Source organism: Eptesicus fuscus, chromosome 6 (assembly GCF_027574615.1).
Source record: "Eptesicus fuscus isolate TK198812 chromosome 6, DD_ASM_mEF_20220401, whole genome shotgun sequence".
NCBI lineage: Eukaryota > Metazoa > Chordata > Mammalia > Chiroptera > Vespertilionidae > Eptesicus > Eptesicus fuscus.
This window is the reverse complement of record NC_072478.1, coordinates 73551238-73570868: the sequence shown is the minus strand read 5'-3', so window position 1 is coordinate 73570868 and position 19631 is coordinate 73551238. Positions and strand designations below refer to the sequence as shown.

Below are 19631 nucleotides of genomic sequence, written 5' to 3'. Positions count from 1 at the left end.
TTCTCAAGGTGGGTCATATTTGCGTCTGTGACCCTATTTCAGTCAGGCCTCTCTTTTACCATGGAAAATCTCTACTATTTTATTGCCTTCTAGACCTTCAACCACTCAGATTGCTATAATTACTGCCTCCCACAATTTTCCTGCAGAGGTAGAAGATCTCATCTGCATTTTAAAATAATTTGTGCAGCTTAGCTAGAGTTCTCGCAAGGAAGGTGGGAAAGGCAGGTCAGAGCTTACATTTATCTACAGTGTTGGCTACCATGGCCACGTGGGGTTGACGCCTTTTATTTTGCGGAGCAATTCAAACTCTTTCAGTGATAAAGTGGCAGAAGAGGGATGAGGAGAAAAGGGAGAGATTAAGTAGATAAAAAAGGAGAGGGAAAGAAAAATACAGTGGCAAGAGCTGTAAAAGGCTTAAGGGAAGTACATCATCTCACAAGCAGAAACAAAATAGGAGACTGTTTATTTCATTGCTTAAATCAAAACATTCCAAGAAGGACTGCCTTACATAATTTCAGAGGCCTCACTGAAATATGTATATTTGGGAGGGGAGCCCCACTACCTCGTGCCACAAAAGCTATTTGATATAACTAATGACATGCAAACACAATTTGCAAAAGCAGAGTATTACCACCATATGATACTAAAAAAAAAGGTTGAGCAAATAGATTCCACATCTTTAAAACAAACCAAAAAAGCCATTATAATTACACTGTCTTGAACCTGGGAAATCTTGGCCATACCTATGAACCTTCTCAGTCATAGAAAGGAGCAAAGGTCCAGAGACATCAGGTCACTCCTCTGAGGTCACTGAGCAGAGACTTCACATTTGTTATTTTGGGTTAAGTTGTTTGCTTTCAGAAATGGATGTCATGTACTTTCTAATTGTACAGACCTTTCATGTAAAATAGTTGGTCCTTAATTGTATTCATTACTGTTTTACCAGTTATTTTTCTGGTATGCTTTTTTTTTTTTGAATGGCAGCCCAACTTTGAATAGTCACCTACTGCATTGAAAGTCTCAGCCAGATTTTAAAAACCACAGAATGAGAAATATGGTACAACAGTGCAAGTCACATAAATCACATTTAATTAAATATTCATGCCAAATCAAAATAGCCACCCACCAGTGCCCAAGACGGGTGTTTCTATTTCACCATAAAGATAACCACAAATTAAAAGTGTTTGTCCAAATGTCTCTTTTCTCTTGTTAGCAAATCACCTTTACTCCCAAGACACACTTGCTTCCTAATATGTAGCACTCACAGTACAAGTGAAATTAATTACATTTGCAATGGTCATATTCTGTGTTCAAGACTCTCTGAACGCTTGATTGCCTAAAACGAGGTAGATAAGCATTTAAGGATTTTGTTGGTTGGGACTGATTTCCTTTAGATCTTGATCATTATGATTTTAAATAGAATTCCAAAATCTTTACCAAAGATCAAAAATGTCTAAGCACGTTGCCTAAAAATGGAAAAATATAATTTCAAAAGGTTATTATGAAAATTGTTTTACCTCATTTCAATTTAAAAAAACGGGACAAAAGCATCAAATTACAAAACCACCAGTATCTTACAGCTGACAAGCCACCCAACCTCACACAACACTTAAAAGAGACCCTTGCAACTTGTTCTGGCTTGGGAGTGCATAGATGCAGAGGCACTGGGGTTAACTCCTTAAGGGACCAGGCCAGCTGCTGCCCCTTCACCTTTGGTCCTACATTTCAAGTCTCCTCCAACGTTTAAGCCTGACTCCTGGCATTTTTCATAGGAAGCTCTCACTGAGACCTTGACTGCCATCTCTGACGGCAGGTCAAGCTACAGACAGAAGCTGGAGGCACAAGCCCACCCGGGGAAAACACTGTGGTGGACAAAGTTGGAAACCGGATGGAGCCGGAAGTGTTGGGCCGCGGTCATGCACAAGCTTAGGCTGAGGGGCAGGCCGGATTAGATCAACGCAGTAGCCTCAGGACTGTCAGGTTGTGGGGGGCAGGCTGGGCATGAGACCAGCGAAAGGTCCTGGAATGGATCCCCGAGAGATTTCGGAAAAGGCCGGCAGGCCACTGCGGGTCTTGGTCTTTTTACGAGGAGCTATGGGCGAGGCACCCAAGAACTTGCTGAAGGAGCCCGACTTCCTCAAGCCTCGGGCCAGGTCCTGGAGCATCAGGTCATCGGCCAGGACGCCCAGAAACGCGCTGGTGGTGGAGCTGAGGATGGTGGCGGCCACCTGCACCGGGCGCCGGACCACGAGACTGCCATTAACACCACTGGTCCCGTCGGGTTCGGAGGAGCCCTGCAGGCCAGGGTCGCCAAGCAGCCGGCGCAGCGCGTACGAGGCGCCCCGCCGCAGGTACTGGTGCGCCCGCCTCCCGCTGTGGTCACGCACGTGCACCTGTGCGCCCAGGCCCACCAGCAGCACGGCGACCTCCTCGCGGCCGTGCAGGGCGGCCAGGTGCAAGGGCGTGTAGCCGCCGTGGGAGCGCGCGTTCACGTCGACCGGCGCGCCCCCGAGCCGCGACACCTCCACCAGCTGCAGCACCATCTCGCGGTCGCCGCTCTTGGCGGCCCAGTGCAGGGCCGTGAACCCAGACATGAAGTCGCGCTTGGCGGCCAGGCCGCGGTCGCGCAGCAGCAGACCGTGCAGCTGGTGGTTCCAGCGGCCAGCGGCCGCCCGCACCAGCCACTCGTGCTCGGCCGGCTCCAGGGGCACGGCCGACGGCGGCGGCGCGACGGGCACCTCCTCCGTGTCCGGGCTCAGCAGGCGCGGGCCGGCGCGGGACAGGCGCCGCAGGTGCGGGGAGCGGCCGAGCCCCAGGCCGGACTCCTCCACCGAGAGCCGCCGCCGCAACAGCGGGGAGCCCCGCGGGCTCGGCTCCTCCGACAGCTGCCGGCGCAGGCCCTGCTCTTCGGCTCGGATCCGGAACGCGGCGGGGCCCGGGACACAGCGCACCGGCAACATGCAGGGCTTCTGGGGAGGCGCGCGCCGAGGAGGGGGCGGCGGCCCCGGCGTCGCCCCGGGCCCAGGTTCCAAGCCTGGTGGCTCTGCGCCGGGCAAGGCCTCCTCCGACGGTGCCCTAGCCGGTGGGGCCCCGTCGGCAGAGAGGCCCTCGGAGGGCGGGGCCCGCTCCACGGGCCCCCCGGGCTGCTGGGTCGCGGGGCTTACCAACAGCTCCCCAGTCGGCGGGGCGGGCTCGGAGACCGGGGCCTCGGGGGTGTCCCGTGGCTCTGACGGCGGGGCCGGGTCCTCGGGTGCTTCCACCGACCCCTGCGCGGGGGCCGAGGATGGAGCCCCCGAGGCAGCGGTTTCCCCCGGGGAGATGGCCGCGGTCTTGGGCTCGGGGGCGCTGGAGTCGCCGGGGGGCTGGGGCTCCGGCACCCCCCGGGGCCGCAGCTTCTTCCTCAGCACCACGAACTTGACGCCGTCGAGCTCCTTCACCACGGCCACGTCGTTGACGAGCTGCTTGAAGCGGTCCCTGCGGGCGGCACGGCCGCGCGGGTCGCCCGCGTCCAGCAGCGGCTTGAAGCGGCTCAGCAGCTCGGAGTTGCGCACCTTCCCGCCGTGCTCGTGCAGGAAGCCCAGCACCGCGGCCGGGCTCACCCCGGCGGCCGCAGCGGCAGCGGCCGCGGCCGCGGCGAGCGCCATGGTCGGTCCCCGCCCGGCAGGGAAGCCTGGCCGCCCCCGTCCCGCGGCCTCGGTTCCCGGGGTCCGCGGCAGGTGTGCGTCGCGGCGCCCGCTGGGACGCGCCGGAGCCGGGGTTCCGGGAGTCACGTCCGCCTCGCCAGGCTCACCTGATCGGGTCCACCGAGGCCGCACGGGCGTGCCCCGAAGCTGGACCGCGGTCACGCCCACGCCGCGGAGCCCGGGCGTCTCCGGGAGAAAGGCGCTCCGGGTCGCCGCGCGCGCCCGCGCCCGCCCCCGCCGCCCCGCCGCGCCCCGCGTCTTGGGGTAGGTTTCTGCCTTTATATTCTGTCCAATGGGTGCCAGGCTCCATCCCCCGCGTTTGGTGCTCGCTTTACAGGTGACAGCTGCCACCAGGGAGCGGAAATTCTCCACCACCGCTCCCCCCACCCCCCAGCTCCATACACGCACCCCAGAAATTAAAGGCGCAGTGCCCTGCCGCAGCTCGGCGCTGGTTGCTAGGTGGGTGTGTTTCCCAGGAATGAATGCCGCAGTCGACCCACAAGGAGCTTAGGATTTTATTCCTTTAAGAAATATTTACCACAAAATACCGGGCGATTATTTAAAAACAACCATTTCTTTAAAGACTATCAGTGCCTCTCCTGTAGTCGAATGCCTTTCATACTGGCTTCATGCAATTTGCAGCAAAGACAATTCGCTGTGCGTGGCAATGTATGTGACACGAGGTTTAGAAGAGGTGTTTAAAAAAAGGAATTGTCTTATGAAGAAATAATACATTTTCACATCGGATTTGGGGAATAAAACCACAGGAAAACATAACGAGTAAAAAAATATCACTTGAAATCACCATTAACATTTTGAAGTATTTTTATTCTCCCCCATATACGTGTATACATGTTTACGCTTTAAAATAAGAATGTGAAATTGAAAATATGCTATGTTTTAAAAACTTCATTTAATCCACAAACATTTGTTGAGCACCTTGTGTGTGCCAGCACCTTTTCGGGTTGTGATATGTCAATTAGCAAGACAGATAAAACCCCCTGACCTGTGGAGCTCACGTGGTGGTGGGGGTGAGGAACAGAAGTAATGTGATGAATCCGAAAACTGGATAGCGTGCGAGATGAATACTGTGGAAACAATAGCGTAAAACAGGAGGGGCAGGTTGCAATTAAGCAGGGACTTGAAGTGATCAGGAAGTTCACGAGCTAGGTGGGAGAAGAAGGAACCACCAGGGCAAAGGTGGGGTCGATTTCTTAATTTACAAATAGAATACTACACTATAAACCCAGAGGCACCGTACCTTAGTACTGTAATTAGAGAGAGCAGGACCCTGGAGTCAACATTCCACACTTGAATCCTAGCTCTACCTTAGGCTACTTGCTTGACCTCTGTGTACCTCAGTTTTCTTATCTGTGAATATGGGAGTGACAATAATAGTATAGTGCTTACCTCATTAGGCGGCTGTGAAGATTAAGTGAGAAAATAAACCTAAAACAGTGCTTGGCCCCCAGTAGACATTCAGATTATTGTCAGTAGTGTAGCCACTACTATTATTGCTACTTGTTGAAAAGAAAAAGAGAACAGTAACAAGAGAAAGATCTCCCTTTCTCTAATCCCCAAAGGCCATTTCAGTCTTTAGAATGCAGATGATTTCCAGAATGCACGATTAATCGTTTTCCCCCCACTTTATATTTTATTGCAAGTATTTTCCCCAATGACAATATTCTTTACAAATGATTTTTTAAAAATATATTTTTATTGATTTCAGAGAGGAAAGGAGGAGAGAGATAGAAACATCAATGATGAGAGAGAATCATTGATCAGCTGCCTCCTGCACACCCCACACTGGGGATAAAGCCTGCAACCCAGGCATATGCCCCAACTGGGAATCAAACCGTGACCTCCTGGTTCATAGGTCGACCACTGAGCCGCGCAGACTGGGCCACTGTTATTTTTAACAAATTTTAGCGAATAGGCCAAAGGTTGGAAAAAAACACTGTAGCAATTTTACCAACATAAATAAATATTACATGTCTACAACTATAGTCTTCGTATTTAAATCCAAAAGTCATTGCTGGTCAAATGTTCAGAGAATGATTAGCATGTGATCACACTGCATCGGGGGAGGTAATTGGGCTATTGTCCCCGGGACTGACTTTCTGCAGCAGTGTTAACGCCTGCAGGCCAATTCTCAAGGTGACATTCGTTTACTAGAACTATTCAGCATATATTTAAGACTGCTGTAGTACATATCAAAGTTTTCTGTGACATTAAACTTTTATATATACTTAATTTTAATTACACAAATGGGTCTACATAGGTAAAAACAGGTGGGCTAATTTGTCAAATGTTTCTTTTTAAAAAATATATATATATCTTATTGATTTCAGAGAGGAAGGGAGGAGAGATAGAAACATCAATGATGAGAGAGAACCATTGATTGGCTGCCTTCTGCTTGCCCTTCTGGGGGTTGAGCCCCCAACCTGGGCATGTGCCCTTGACCGGAATGGAACCTGGGATCCTTCAGTCCATAGGCCAACACTCTCCCTCTCCCTTCCTCTCTGAAATCAATACAAATACGGTACATATATTTAAAATAATAACAACAAAAAATACAAAGCAAAACCACCCTGGCTGATGTGGCCCGGTTGGTGGAGCATGGTTCTATACACCAAAGTTTGTGGGTTCCATTCCCAGTCAGGACACATATCTCGGTTGTGGGTTCAGTCCCTGCAATGGGAAGCAACCAATTGATCTCACTCTCCTCTCTTTCTCTCTCTCTTTCAAAAAAAATAAATAAATAAATCAACCAATAAAACACAAAGCCAAGACAAAACAAAAATATCAGGCCTATTAACCCAAGGAAGTTTATGTACAAAAAAGTACAAGACTTTGAACATTACTTAAACATTAACACCTAAGAAATGGCGTTGAGTAAGACACTTTCTTGACTTAACAGCAACAGTCTACTAATTTCCTGAGGTTTCACAAAAGGAAAAATATACAGTGGACAGTCTGGCTGCTGATAGGGAATCTGTACTCACCAGAGAAGGCTGGTTTGTCTCCATGATGGATCCAGGTTCCCCCATGGCTGCTGAGCTGTGTTGCTGGCCCACTCCTGACATGCAGACAGCCTGTGGCCTGCTCAAAACTGCAGTGGCCTTCCCTCTGATTCCCCCTTTATGGAGGAAGGGCGTGGATAACCCCACCAGTAGATAATCCTGTCTCATATCCATCCTGTTCCTAAATCTTTATACAGAAACGCAAAAAGATGGAATTATTGACACTGTTGAACACTGTTACTGTTTTCAAAAAGTAATGCACTTGTGGATGGGGTGCTGTTTGCAGTTTCTATCAACATTTGAATGATTTTATCAGCCACTATGGCTACAGTCCATAAGAACAGCCGGTATCACTCAGTGGCTGAGGGTTGACCTATGATCCAGGTCACAGTTCAATTTCCAGTCAGGGCACATGCCCAGGTTTCAGTCTCTATGCCCAGTGGGGGACATGTGGGGATTGAGCAGAAGGCAGTGGCCAATCAATGATTCTCTCTCATCTCTGATGTTTCTATTTCTCCCTCTCCTTTCTTCTCTGAAATCAATAAAAATATATTTTAAAAAACTAATCAAATAATTCTTTTTTTTTTTAAAAAAAAGAAGAGGAATGGAAGTTTCTATGCACAAAAATTTCCATGCAATTTATGTCATTATATATATATATATATATATATATATATGTGTGTGTGTGTGTGTGTGTATACATATATATATATATATATATATATATATATATATATAATCTGTCCGCAGGCCCATGCTCTATCCACTGAGCCAAACTAGCTGGGGTGAAAACCACTCTTAATATTTGTGGTTTACTCTGGGAGGTTTCCTGTATACATCCAGAGATATAAACACAGCCATGTATACAGTCTACACAGATGGAATGGGACTGCACATTGTTTCATAACCGTGCTTCTTTACTGCCTGCTGTAACCAATGCTGGTGCGGATGGAAGAGGGGGCCCTGCAGGAGCTGATGGCAGGCTCCCCGGGAGAGCTGGTGAGGGTCATCAAGCTAGGGCAGCGGGGGCAGAAAGACAGAGATGGATGCCAAAGACAGTTCAGAAACAGAACTTGTATTATATTGCCTGTTTTCATTTTCACAGTCACATTTCCTTCATTGCAATTTTCATTTCAATAGCCACTTTTTATATTTTCTTTTCTTAGCCTTTTCAGGACAAATTGCTGGTTCCCTTGGAAAAATAGTTTCCATGACCTCATTGGTAGTGGAGCCTCAATCAACTCGGACTTTTGTTACTGCCTCCTCTCTCCACTGGGAGGAGGGAGGAGTCCCCTGTTCAAGATTATTGATTTATGTGAACTCATTTTGAACTCACTTTGACTGTGATCACTAAGAATAGACAAGGGATTAAGTACTGATTGAAAAGGAATTGCTGGTACAAGCAAGTTCATGGACTGTGCTTAACAGGCTTCAGGCTCTGAGCTATACAAAGAATCATGCCCAAGGTCACAGTTAATTGGCTGAACCCAAACTTGACCCCAGGCTGATTCCAAAGCTTGTGCTCATTTACTGTGTAAAATTAGGTCACTGATCACTTAAAATCACTTAGTATCATATAATGTTCTGAATGTTAACAAATATAGGGGGAACTCCTCAAGTAGAAATCTAGCTTAAACCTTTGTACTTGGGCATCTGAACATACTCTGCTTTAGTATTTTCAGTGATTGGTCTATAGTTTGAGCAAACATTAGAGCAAGGATGCCAATGACATTCAGTTCCTCAGGCGGTTTTTAATTTTAGGTACCCTGCTGTCATTGAGGCCATGGAATCAATTCTTCCAGTGACCAGCAGTTTGCCCGCAAGCATTGGGAAGATCAAATACAAAATGTATATTTCTAGCCCAGCTGGCGTGGCTCAGTGGTTGAGCATTGACCTATGAGCCAGGAGGTCCCAGTTCATTTCCAGGTCAGGGCACATGCCTTATTTGCAGGCTCAATCCCCAGTGCGGGGTGTTCAGGAGGCAGCCAATCAATGATTCTCTGTCATCATTGATGTTTCTCTCTCTCTCTCTCTCTCTCTCTCTCTCTCTCTCTCTCTCCCCCTCTCCTCTCCCTTCCTCTATGAAATCAATAAAAATATTTTAATGTCTATTTCTATCAAGGATGAAAGTCTGTAATGTTGTCTTGAATATGGGTGAACACAAGTGGGAGGCCATTTGTTCCTAGTTCAGTATCTTAAATTTGGAGGCAGTCAGGGTAGAAAGCCCTTCATATTTTTAAAAATCACATTATTAAATAAATATAAAATTAAAAACCATCCATAATCTGCATTATATTATGCTATGCTATGTTATGTTATATTGCAGTGCCTATTCCAACCCACACTACCCTGTGAACCCCACAGGGAGCCGTAGTAGATGCTTTATGGCGGTGATTGTCTTGTCCTCTCATGACAGCATGAATCGCTTTCTTCCATTAGGCTCAGACCACCACAGTCTGGCTCCTCTGCCCCCTGGTGTCTCACCAAAGTATCACCACGAGAATCTGGGGTGCCAGTAGGCAGGGACATGAGGGGGATGGGTTCCTCAGAGTGGCAGTAAAGGGACTTTGCCCAGATAACCAAGTTTTGCAGTCAGGACTTCCTGCTAACCAGCGTAGGGGAACAAGAAGGGCCTTTTCGCCCTAGCCGGTTTGGCTCAGTGGATAGAGCCGTCGGCCTGCGGACTGAAGGGTCCCAGGTTCGATTCCGGTCAAGGGCATGTACCTTGGTTGCGGGCACATCCCCAGTAGGGGGTGTGCAGGAGGCAGCAGATCGATGTTTCTCTCTCATCGATGTTTCTAACTCTCTATCCTCTCCCTTCCTCTCCGTAAAAAATCAATAAATAAAAATCAATAAAATATATATATATTTTTTTTTAAAGAAGGGCCTTTTCTTTCTCATGCCTGCGACTTTTTAAGCCCAGTCTTTTCTGAGGTCAAAGGGACTTTATTTCTAAACCTCAGCGACAAATGTCAGAGCCTTGGTGTCTGTTGTAAACTGAGCTTTTGTATCTGTGGTTGACTTTTCAGGCTGCTGATCTGACTCCTCAGACTTGCTTGGTTGGTAGGCAGGGAACCAAAGACTTGGAAGGCTGTGTCCTGGCTGGGGGGTCAGGGGCAGACCTTGCCCTTTGCTGCCCTCCGTTATGCGTGCTTTATTCTTATACATGAGTTTTGACTTAAAATATTTTTTTCTTCTACACCACGAGGGACACCATTTTCCTTTCACATTGGTCGGTATCTAAATTAGGAGAGCTTAGTTTGAAAGGCCTGCAAAGTCCTATTTTAACCATTCCTTTAATTGTGGAGCCCCTGCTTGGGCCAGGATGGACAAATCAGGAACCCGTTTGGGTATTCCATGCAGGTGGGCTTGGAGATGACAGCACCGAATGTCTGGAAATAGAGTTCCACCAACAGCATCCGGCTTTACAGATAGACAGTTAAGAAATAGCTCAACTTTCCCCTAAACTCTTATACTAGTATACCTGTAGGTTTAGCTTGCCTTCTGTTTAGTATCATGGGTAAAGGTAGAAAGAATCCTTACTAGTACACATCAACTTCTCCAGCTTCCTAGTCAATAGTTCTTAGAGCTCATAACAGAGAGCTCAAAATAAAATTATTTAAAATAAGTTAGACTAAAAGACTGAAAGTTATATATAGATTGAGCTCCTCCCTTCTAGATGGAATGGGTTGGGGGAGGAGTCAAGCTGAAGTAGGGGTAACTGGGGGAACAGAATGAGGTGGGCAGGCAGCCAAAAGGCTTGTCTCAGAAGATAAGAACTTGCTTGCTGCATTGAGACTATCAGCTAAGTAAATAGCAAACAGTTTTACTAACAGCCCTCTGAGCAATCATTTGTGCCATTGAGCGATGAGCAAGAAACAGGAGGATGAATTCTGCCTCTGAGGCTGTGGGGTCTGGGGAAGAAGTCCCTAACAGTACTGGTTTGACTTGCCTGTCTTAGCTTCATTGAAATACTAGCGGTTCAAAAGGAAAACAGGGATGATATAGGTCTCTTCTCAGGTTCCTGTCCCCAAGGTGGCTCGAGCTCCCAGGAGCAAGGTGCTGTGTCCTCATCAGTCAGCATATTGTTCTAAATGTTCAATAAAGATTGATAACAATGATATGGCAACTTGTTACATAAGAATGACTTTCATAGCTTTGATTTTTCTTTTTCAGAATGGGGTCACAGGGCACTGTTGTCAATAACTTCAGTAGTTATGCAGTATGTTCAACAACTATTGATAATGATAAAATAGTAACAGTTTGTCACGTGATAGTGAGATAGTGATTCTCACCACTTTGTTCTTTTTAAAAATGGGGTCATGAAAAATATACGAAACAGGAAAAAAAACCCAAAAGATAAAAAATAAAATGGGGTCAGAGTTTTCTGCCTACACACCTCTCATCTGAGTCCGTGAACAACTTGGCTGTGTTACGATAGGGGTACGTAGTTCAAGAATTTTTAAAGCCAGGAGTGCGGCCATGGAGAGGGCTGCCTTTCTCCACGTTTCTGGATGTAAACTTCTGGTTACCTTCTTAGATGTTGACTGAACGGAGGTGATCATAGCATAGTTAGCAACGCAAACACCTGCGCTAGATCCTGCAGGACATCAATTCCAGGTACAACGGCTGGAGTAAGAGCAAGGAACAAAAATACAGAGGCGCTGGTGGCGCTCACAAGAGGAAAGGCTCGGCTCCCCCCTCCTCCCGACCCCCCCCCCCCCCCCCCGCCGCCCTCCCGTGTCTAAAACACAAACTATTGAGGGCTTCTGTCTTACTGGAAAGGGGCTGGAGGCTGCAGGGTGGCTCATTATGTGTGGCACCCTGTTCCTTCCTCGCTTTCTTCCTTCCCCAATCTTCCTCTTCTCTAACAACGATGACAGACTTTACTGGGCAAAATAATCCTTTCTTTTTTAACTGGAAAATGTTGTCAAAATGTCACAATGTCCTAATGTCCTTTGAGCTCAACATAACTGGGCCTTAGAAACTTTCCAGGGGAGAGACAATACGACCACAGTCTGCACAGAGCCTTCTGTGTGTCTGTGACAGCAAAGACCAAAACAAGCACGCTGATGTTGTTGGTGAGGGCTGGGCTCTTTTCCTGCTGCTGCTTCGTGGTAGTTCAGTGTACATCTTTAAAGAACATTGCTTATGTCTCCGTTAAGAGGAACTGTTTATGTCTCAACGGTAACAAATCCCATGTCCTATTTATCATTTTGCTCCAGAAGGTGTAGTGGGTTGAATGGTGGCCCTCCCAAAGATACGTCGATGTGGAGAATGTGACCTTACCTAGAAAAAGGATCGTTGCAGATGTAGTTACATTAAGGGTCTTAAGATGAACCCAGCTTGGATTATCCAGGTGGGCGATAAATCCAATGACAAGTGTCCTCCTGAGAGACAGGAGAGGATAAGACACAGACAGGGAGAACGCCATGTGAAGATGGAGGCAGAGATTGGAGCAATGCCGCCAAGGAAGCCGAGAGAGCCTGGAGCCACCAGAAACCAAAGAGCAAGGAGGGATTCTCTTCCGGAGCCCGTGGAGGGATGCAGCCTGCTGACACCTTGATTTTGGACTCTGGCCTCCAGAACTCTGAGAGAACAAATTTCTGTTGTTTTAAGCTACCCAGTTTGTGGTAATTTGTTAAGGTGGACATAGGAAACTAATAAAGAATGTTGGGAGGACATGGGGGATTTATCCAAGTCTCACCAAACTGGAGGATTCCGTCCTGAAGTGGCTTTCCTGAGGTCCTAGGACTCAGATGGCCCAGGGCTGTGAAGATCAGGCACAGCTCAACTCAAACCCATGGTGTGACTATGGTGGAGAGTCCTGATGTGTAGGCCAAATTTCAGGAGCAGAAGTCCCCTGACGGTATAACACAGTGGTTCCCAACGGGGGGCACATGCCCCACAGGGGTGCAATTTGATTTTTAAGGGGGGGGGGGGCAATTCTAGAATGAGTTATTAACAGTGAAATGTTTGCATTTCTTATGGTTCTAGGGGCCTCATATACAGTATATAAATATATATTGTAACTATGCATTTCAGTTCTCTATTGTATGTTTTGAAACTTTATTTGCTATTTTTTCATATCATTTCATATTATTACTAGAAGCCCAGTGCATGCAATTTATGCAAGGGGAGGGGTGTGTGTGTGTCCCTCAGCCCAGCCTGCACCCTCTTGCAATCTGGGACACCCTATGGGGTCGGGCCTAAACTGGCAGTCAGACATCCCTCTTGCAATCCGGGATCACTGGTTCCTAACCGCTTGCCTGCCTGCCTGATCGCCCCTAACCACTCTGCCTGCCTGCCTGATCGCCCCTAACCATTCTGCCTGCCTGCCTGATCGCCCCTAACTGCTTGCCTGCCTGCCTTATTGTCCCTAACTGCCTCTGCCTTGGCCCCTGCCGCCACAGCTTTGTCCAGAAGGATGTCTGGAATGACGTCCAGAAGGTCGTTTGGGTATCTGGTCTAATTAGCATATTACACTTTTATTATTATAGACTAGTGGCCCGGTACATGAAATTCGTGCACGGGGGGGGGGGAGGGGGGGGGCGGTCCCCTCAGCCCAGCCTGCACCCTCTCCAATCCAGGACCCCTCAGGGGATGTCCGACTGCTGGTTTAGGCCCAATCCTCACCTGCCTGCCTGCCTGATCACCCCTAACTGCCCCCCCACCAGCCTGGTCGCCCCTCACTGCCCTCCCATGCTGGCCTGGTCGCCCCCAACTGCCCCCCCCTGCAGGCCTGGTTGCCCCACGCAGCCTGCTGCTCAGTCATTTGGTAGTCCCTCACTAACCCCCCTGCCAGCCTGGTCCCCCCCCCCACACACACACAGCCTGTTTGGTTGTCCTTTCAGTTGTTTTGGATATGAAGGCCGCTTAGCCTTTTATATATATAGATTATTTTTTAACAATTTCTTAGTGATTTCTTCCTCAGTACTTCAACTGTCCTTTTGTTCTTTTATTTTTCTTTCATGGATGCCATGCTCTTTGGAAGCTTGTTTAGACCAAGTTAATGGCCTTTTAGGCTTCTTCCACATGAATAGGAGTTATTTTTTTGAATAATAATAATTATATGTGATGGCAGGGGGGTTGGCATCAGGATTTTAGAGATGCTTAGGTGGGGCCTGGCCGAACAAGGTTGGGAACCACTGGTGTAAAGGTGTATATACCCAGAGGCAGGCTCCTCATTCTTGCAGGTATTTGATGCGATGAGATGGCAGGTCAGCCAGCACTTGTACCCTGCCTGGGAGGGGTGTTTCTTGTCAGTTCATTCGCTGAACTGCTGGTCCCTGACTCCTGCTCCACCCATGACAGGCTCACTTTCCCAGAACTCCACCACCACCTGCACTGCCTGCATCCCTCTGGAACCATCCACAACACGGCATTGCAGGTAGTCATCCCCAAGCCCCGAGAGTTGACAGACAAGATGAAATATCTTCAGACTTCCAGTATAAAGAACCATAGGTGACTGTTCCTATCCTCTGTATTATACTACAAAGCAAACACCTGGTGGGGAAGTTGGACGTATCAACAGAGAGCTATGGGAGGGTGTGCTTAGGACTAGACAGAGATGTGCTGTGTGCTGGGGAGCCCAGAGGAGGCAGCATTCCTCCTTGGGAGACTGGACGCTTCTGAGACAGGATATTCGAGGTGAGTAATGACTGAGGAGGGCGGGGAGAGGCTTCTCAGCAGAGGCGTCGGCAGGAGCAAAGGCACATAATAGGTTTGTAGAACAGCAAGAAGTTCATGAGAGACAGGAGTGAGGATGGGAGTAAGTACAGAAACAGGTTGGAGAAGGTGGGTGGTGCCAGGCTATTCAGGGCCACACACATCCTTGATGACTCAAACGGAACATGTCCAAACTGAACGGGTTGTCTTTCCCAGCCCCCTCTTCCTCCCACAGGGACTGCAGCTCCTGAAAGGGATCGGCATCCACCCGGCTGGCGGGGACCTCACCCTCTTCATTCCCCCCTGAATCCATCCAGCTCTCTCCATTCCTGTGCCGGGCCATCATCATCTCCAGCCTGGACACCTGCAGTGGTCCTTCCCTATCCCCCACTTCACACCCAATCTTCCCGTCCCAGGGTGACTGCCTCCACTCCATTCTTACCTGCAGCCAGTGATCCATTTAGAACACAGATCTACTCATATCACTGTCTGTGCAAAACTGTATTTTAAATGGCTCACAAGACCCTCTAGAATTCAACTTCTGATAAAAAAAAAAAAAAGAATACAAGCACAGAGGAGCTGATCATGGAAAGCAGTAGTGTCCTGACATTCCCCATCCGCAGCCTTTCTCCCTGCAGAACCTCTTTTGGCCAGTTCTGGGTTTTGGCACTGCTGGTGGTTACCTCCACATCCCCGATATTATGCTTATACTGAAGTTTCTTGACTTATCAATCTTGAATATCCTAGTGCAATAAGTAAGGGTCCAGTTGACTTTTATTGCCTTTTATCTCTCGTATCCAGCCTCGGAGTATTCCTAGTTCCTCCTCAGGTCTGTTTGGAAACCACAAAATATATACTTAAACCTTAATGTCTTGCTTCCTCAATCTTGGGCAGACCACTAACTTACCACTTTGTAAGATGGGAATGTTAGAGCTCCCATCCAACCATTCACCCTCCACACCCCAGCCACTCCTTGCCCGCACCTTGCCGTACACATGATGCAGTTTGATGATGTTTGCATTCCATTTAACCATAGTGAAATTTTCCATAGTGTTCACTGCAGTTCACCTCCGTGCTGTGTCTCAGTTTGATTCACCTTTGACCCCTGCCTTTTCATCTACTTTAAAAAAAAAAAAATGAGAGTGTAACTTTCTTTCTCTTCTCCTTCTCCTTTTGCATTCTGTGAGTTTCCCAAGCCATCAATCATGCTATCTATTCTATTGTCTTCCCTCCTCCCCCAGGTCCCAACTCTCTCCAAGAGGCCTCTGGTCAGTCTGTCCTGGTGGCTGTCCAGGCATGCTGTACAGCTCCCAGCATGCCTCCGGGGACTCCCCTTACCTGCTCTCCTGGGTTGGATGAACTGTTTCTGAATGTCCTATCTATCTCCTTCTCTTGGTAATTGCTGAAGCATGCTATCAAGTAACTTCCTAAGAAAAGATGCTTAGAGGATAATTTATTTTTTTACCTTTTTTTATTATGAAAGACTTCAAACACATATAAAAGGAGACAAAGTAATATCATGAACCTTGGATAAACCATTTCTCATTGTTACTGGTTTGATCATTTGTCTAGGCCTTTTCAGTAGACAACGAGAAATGCATTTTTTAAAAATATTTTTTTTTATCTATTTCAGAGAGGAAGGAAGAGGGAGAGAGAGATAGAAAGATCAATGATGAGAGAGAATCACTAATTGGCTGCCTCCTGCATGCCCCTACTGGGGATTAAACCCACAACCTGGGCATGTATCCTGACGGGAAATCAAACCACCTCCTCCTCATTCATAGGTTGATATTCAACTACTGAGCCATGCTGGCTGGGCTAGACATACATTTTTTAAAGGGGAAATACATCATAAATTTATGCTAAGCATCTGAATCATGTTGAAGACTAAGGGTGTTTACTTAACCTCCTAGATCTTATAGCTCCTTTCTCCCACACCCAAATGAGATAATGTATGAACATTTCTTTAGTCTCCCTTATACTGAATTGATAGCCTGGCTTGGTGTAGAGAGTTCTTGGTTGAAAGCAGCTTTCCCTGAAAACTTTGAAGACATTGTTCTGTTTTCTTCTAAGCAACCAATGTTGCTAATGAGAAGTATAGTGCCGTTCAAACATTTTTCTTGTATGTGGCCTTTTTATTTATTTATTTATTTTTCATGTAGGGGAGCTTTTAGGATCTGGTCTCTACCATTCTGAAATCCCACTATGACATGTCTAGGTGTGGGTCTTTTTAAATTAACTTTGATCCACATTTGCTTGGGAAGGCAGATGGGGGAAAGGCATTCAGTATACAAGAGATCGATTAGCCTCTGGCTTTTAGCTCCTGTCTTGATGCCTCCCTGGCATTTGTGGCCTTAGGAGTCCAGAGCCTGGGAGGGGTGTCTGGACAGGGGATGCAACCCCTCTGTGAGTAAATGTACTTTAAAATGTTCCCTTACAATCTTTTATTTTTATTTATTTATTTAATTTTAAAATATATTTTATTGATTTTTTACAGAGAGGAATGGAGAGGGAAAGGGATAGAGAGTTAGAAACATCAATTCAGCTGCCTCCTACACACTCCCCACTGGGGATGTGCCCACAACCAAGGTACATGCCCTTGACCAGAATCGAACCTGGGACCCTTGAGTCTGCAGGCCGACGCTCTATCCACTGAGCCACACCGGTTAGGGCTTCCCTTGCAATCTTTTAAAGGAATCTTGAAAAGAGAGGAGGGAAACAGGAACTGGGAGTCTCGGCCTTGCCCCTCAGTCCTCTCCCCGGCCCTGCAGCTCTTCTCAGTTCCTGGAATGAGTCTTATTTTCTCTAAATTCGATTTCTTCATCTCGGAACTTTTCTCCTTCTCTACCTCCACCCACACCGACTTTCTGCTCATCTTCCAGTCTGTGCCTCTTCCTTGAGGTGTCTCTGATCCTCCACTCAATCAGGTCCCCCTCACATTCGGTGCTTTCCCTGTCACCACGCGTCTCCATCTCCTGCCATTGCTTGTTCAGTCTCTGTTTTCAGACTCTGGGCTTCTGGACAGCGGGATCTCATCTTCCTTGTTCAGGGCTATAGTCCTGCTTCAGAGACATTCTCAGCGGGCAGCCATGAGTCCATGCGGGTGCAATGTGGGTGACGAGCTGCAGAGAGCTATGTCAGGGAGACGGATGAGGATGCTATTGCTGAAGTCCACAGGAGATGAGAGGGCCCTGGACTAGGGCAGTGGCAGGAGGGTGGAGAAGAGAGCCTGGTTGTCTCTGAGGACACAATCAGGATTTGGTGACCTTTAATTTAGTGATGGGGGAATATGAGTATTCAAAGATAATTTCACAGTGTCTGTCTTATGAGAAGAGGAAAACAGCGTTGCTGTTTGCTGAGGTAGAAAGATTGAAGAAAGGAAAGGTACAAGTTGAGTTTGGGTAAGTTAAGTGGTGGGTCACCAGGGAAGTAGCTGCAAATGAGGATCTAGAGCTCAAGAGAGACGTCTGGGCTGGAGCTATGGGAGTTATGAACTTCTAGATGGTGGAGGACATGCGGGTGCAGGTGAGCCCACCTAGGGAGAAGGTATAGAAGGGCAGGAAGGAGCAGTATGAGCCTGGGGAATCCCAGTCCTGTAGGGGCAGGTGAAGGAGTAACCCACGGAGGGAAAGAGGAAGGAATGGATGGAGAAGCAGGAAAGCCAGGGGAGGAAAGAGTTTTAAGAAATAAGGACATAGGGAGATGGCTAAACTGTGACATGGCCATTCCTTTGGACCATGAATGAGAAGAGCTGGAGGTACTGACAAGAATCAAAGTGCAGGCATGGTATTTGCTAAATGAACCCAGCAACGTGATTCATGCAACCAATATTAATTGAGTACCTACGAAGTGTCCAGGTCCTGGGGATTCATTAGTGAGCCAAACAGCCTCTAATCCCTGTCCTCATGGAGCTCACATTACAGTGAGGAACACAGATGACAAGGAAAATGAAATGCACAGGATGTTAGAAGGTGACAAGTGCTGAAGAGAAAACACAAAGCAGGGAGGAGGGTAAGAAGTGTAGGGAGAGTTGCAGTTTCACACACGGTGGCCTAGGGAAGGCCACACTGAGAAGGTGACTTTTGAGAAAAGACGCAAAGAGTGAGGAAGCAAGCCACGTGGGTGTCTGGGGGAGGAGCATGCCAGGAAGGGAAAGGCATGGGCCAGGAGTGCTCAGGGGATGGCAAGGAGTCCAGTGTGACTGGAGGGGAGAGAGGTCAGAGGGCTCCTCTCATGTACAACCTTGCAGGCCCTGATGAGAGCTGAGGTTTTTGCTCTGTGGGAGGTGGGAGCCATCGCAGGCTTATGAACATGGTACTAACAGATCGGACTGTGCTTCAAGAACCACTCAAGAGAATTGCCAGTGAAGGTTCATGCTTTGAAGGCCCAAGGCATTGATAGACAAAGCATAGAAGGAGAAAGTTCAGAAGTCAGAGGTACACGCAAACAAGATAGACATTTCTGGGGACCAGAGCAGAACATAAATCCAGAGACTCAGTCACAGCGGAGATATCCTGGAGTTGGCCTCCCGTGATCGTGTTATCCAAGGGCTAAAAATACTCCTCACAAGGTGGGGCCTGGAGCCAGACCCACCGTGGGAAATCAGGTGGTGGGACGGAGGCTGTAGAATGAGATGTAGATCTTCATGCTTTAACAAATTCTGAAATCCAAACTCTGCATGAATTCTACTTTGTTTATTTCTGGATAAATATTTGAAAGGATACGCATCCACCCAGGGAGTGGAGTGGGAGGCTGGGGCAGGGGTCTCCCTCTCTTTTTATGTACTTTTGATATATGTGGCTCTTTCTCTCCATGAGTACACACACATTACCGAGAAGGTAACAGGGGCCTAGGGCAGGGCGGGCAGGTAGAAGCAGAATTAAAAAAGAAGCCACTAGGTTGATCCATTAAGAGGCGAGGTCAACAAGAACAATTTCCTTGGAGTTGTGGAGACAAAGGACAGACTGATAAAAGACACGACACAGGAGTGAGTTCAAACGTAGATTGCTCTTTCAAGAGGTCTGACAGGAAAGGGAGGGAGAGAGATAAGGAGGGGGCACGAGAGGGAAGGAGGTCAAGAAAGGCTTTTTTAGATGGAGGAGATTTGAGGATATTGGCCAGAAGACGGTAGGAGAAGGAGGGAGGGAGAGATTTAAGTTATGAGAAAAGGAAGGAAATGCCCTGGGGAAGAGTTGGGGGACGACTTTCTTGGAGCCCAGAGGGAGGGTGGTCCAGGCGGCACTCTCGGACACAGCCA

General features: G+C 47.8%; 1 protein-coding gene across 1 annotated transcript; it reads right to left on the bottom strand.

The window, feature by feature from the left end:
- Positions 1 to 444: 444 nt before the first annotated feature.
- SOWAHA (sosondowah ankyrin repeat domain family member A) lies at positions 445 to 3824 on the bottom strand. The gene has a single exon (XM_008146018.3). The coding sequence runs from the start codon at positions 3642 to 3644 to the stop codon at positions 1977 to 1979; it is 1668 nt and encodes a 555-aa protein (XP_008144240.2). The 5' UTR covers positions 3645 to 3824; the 3' UTR covers positions 445 to 1976.
- Between the last annotated feature and the right edge of the window lie 15807 nt (positions 3825 to 19631).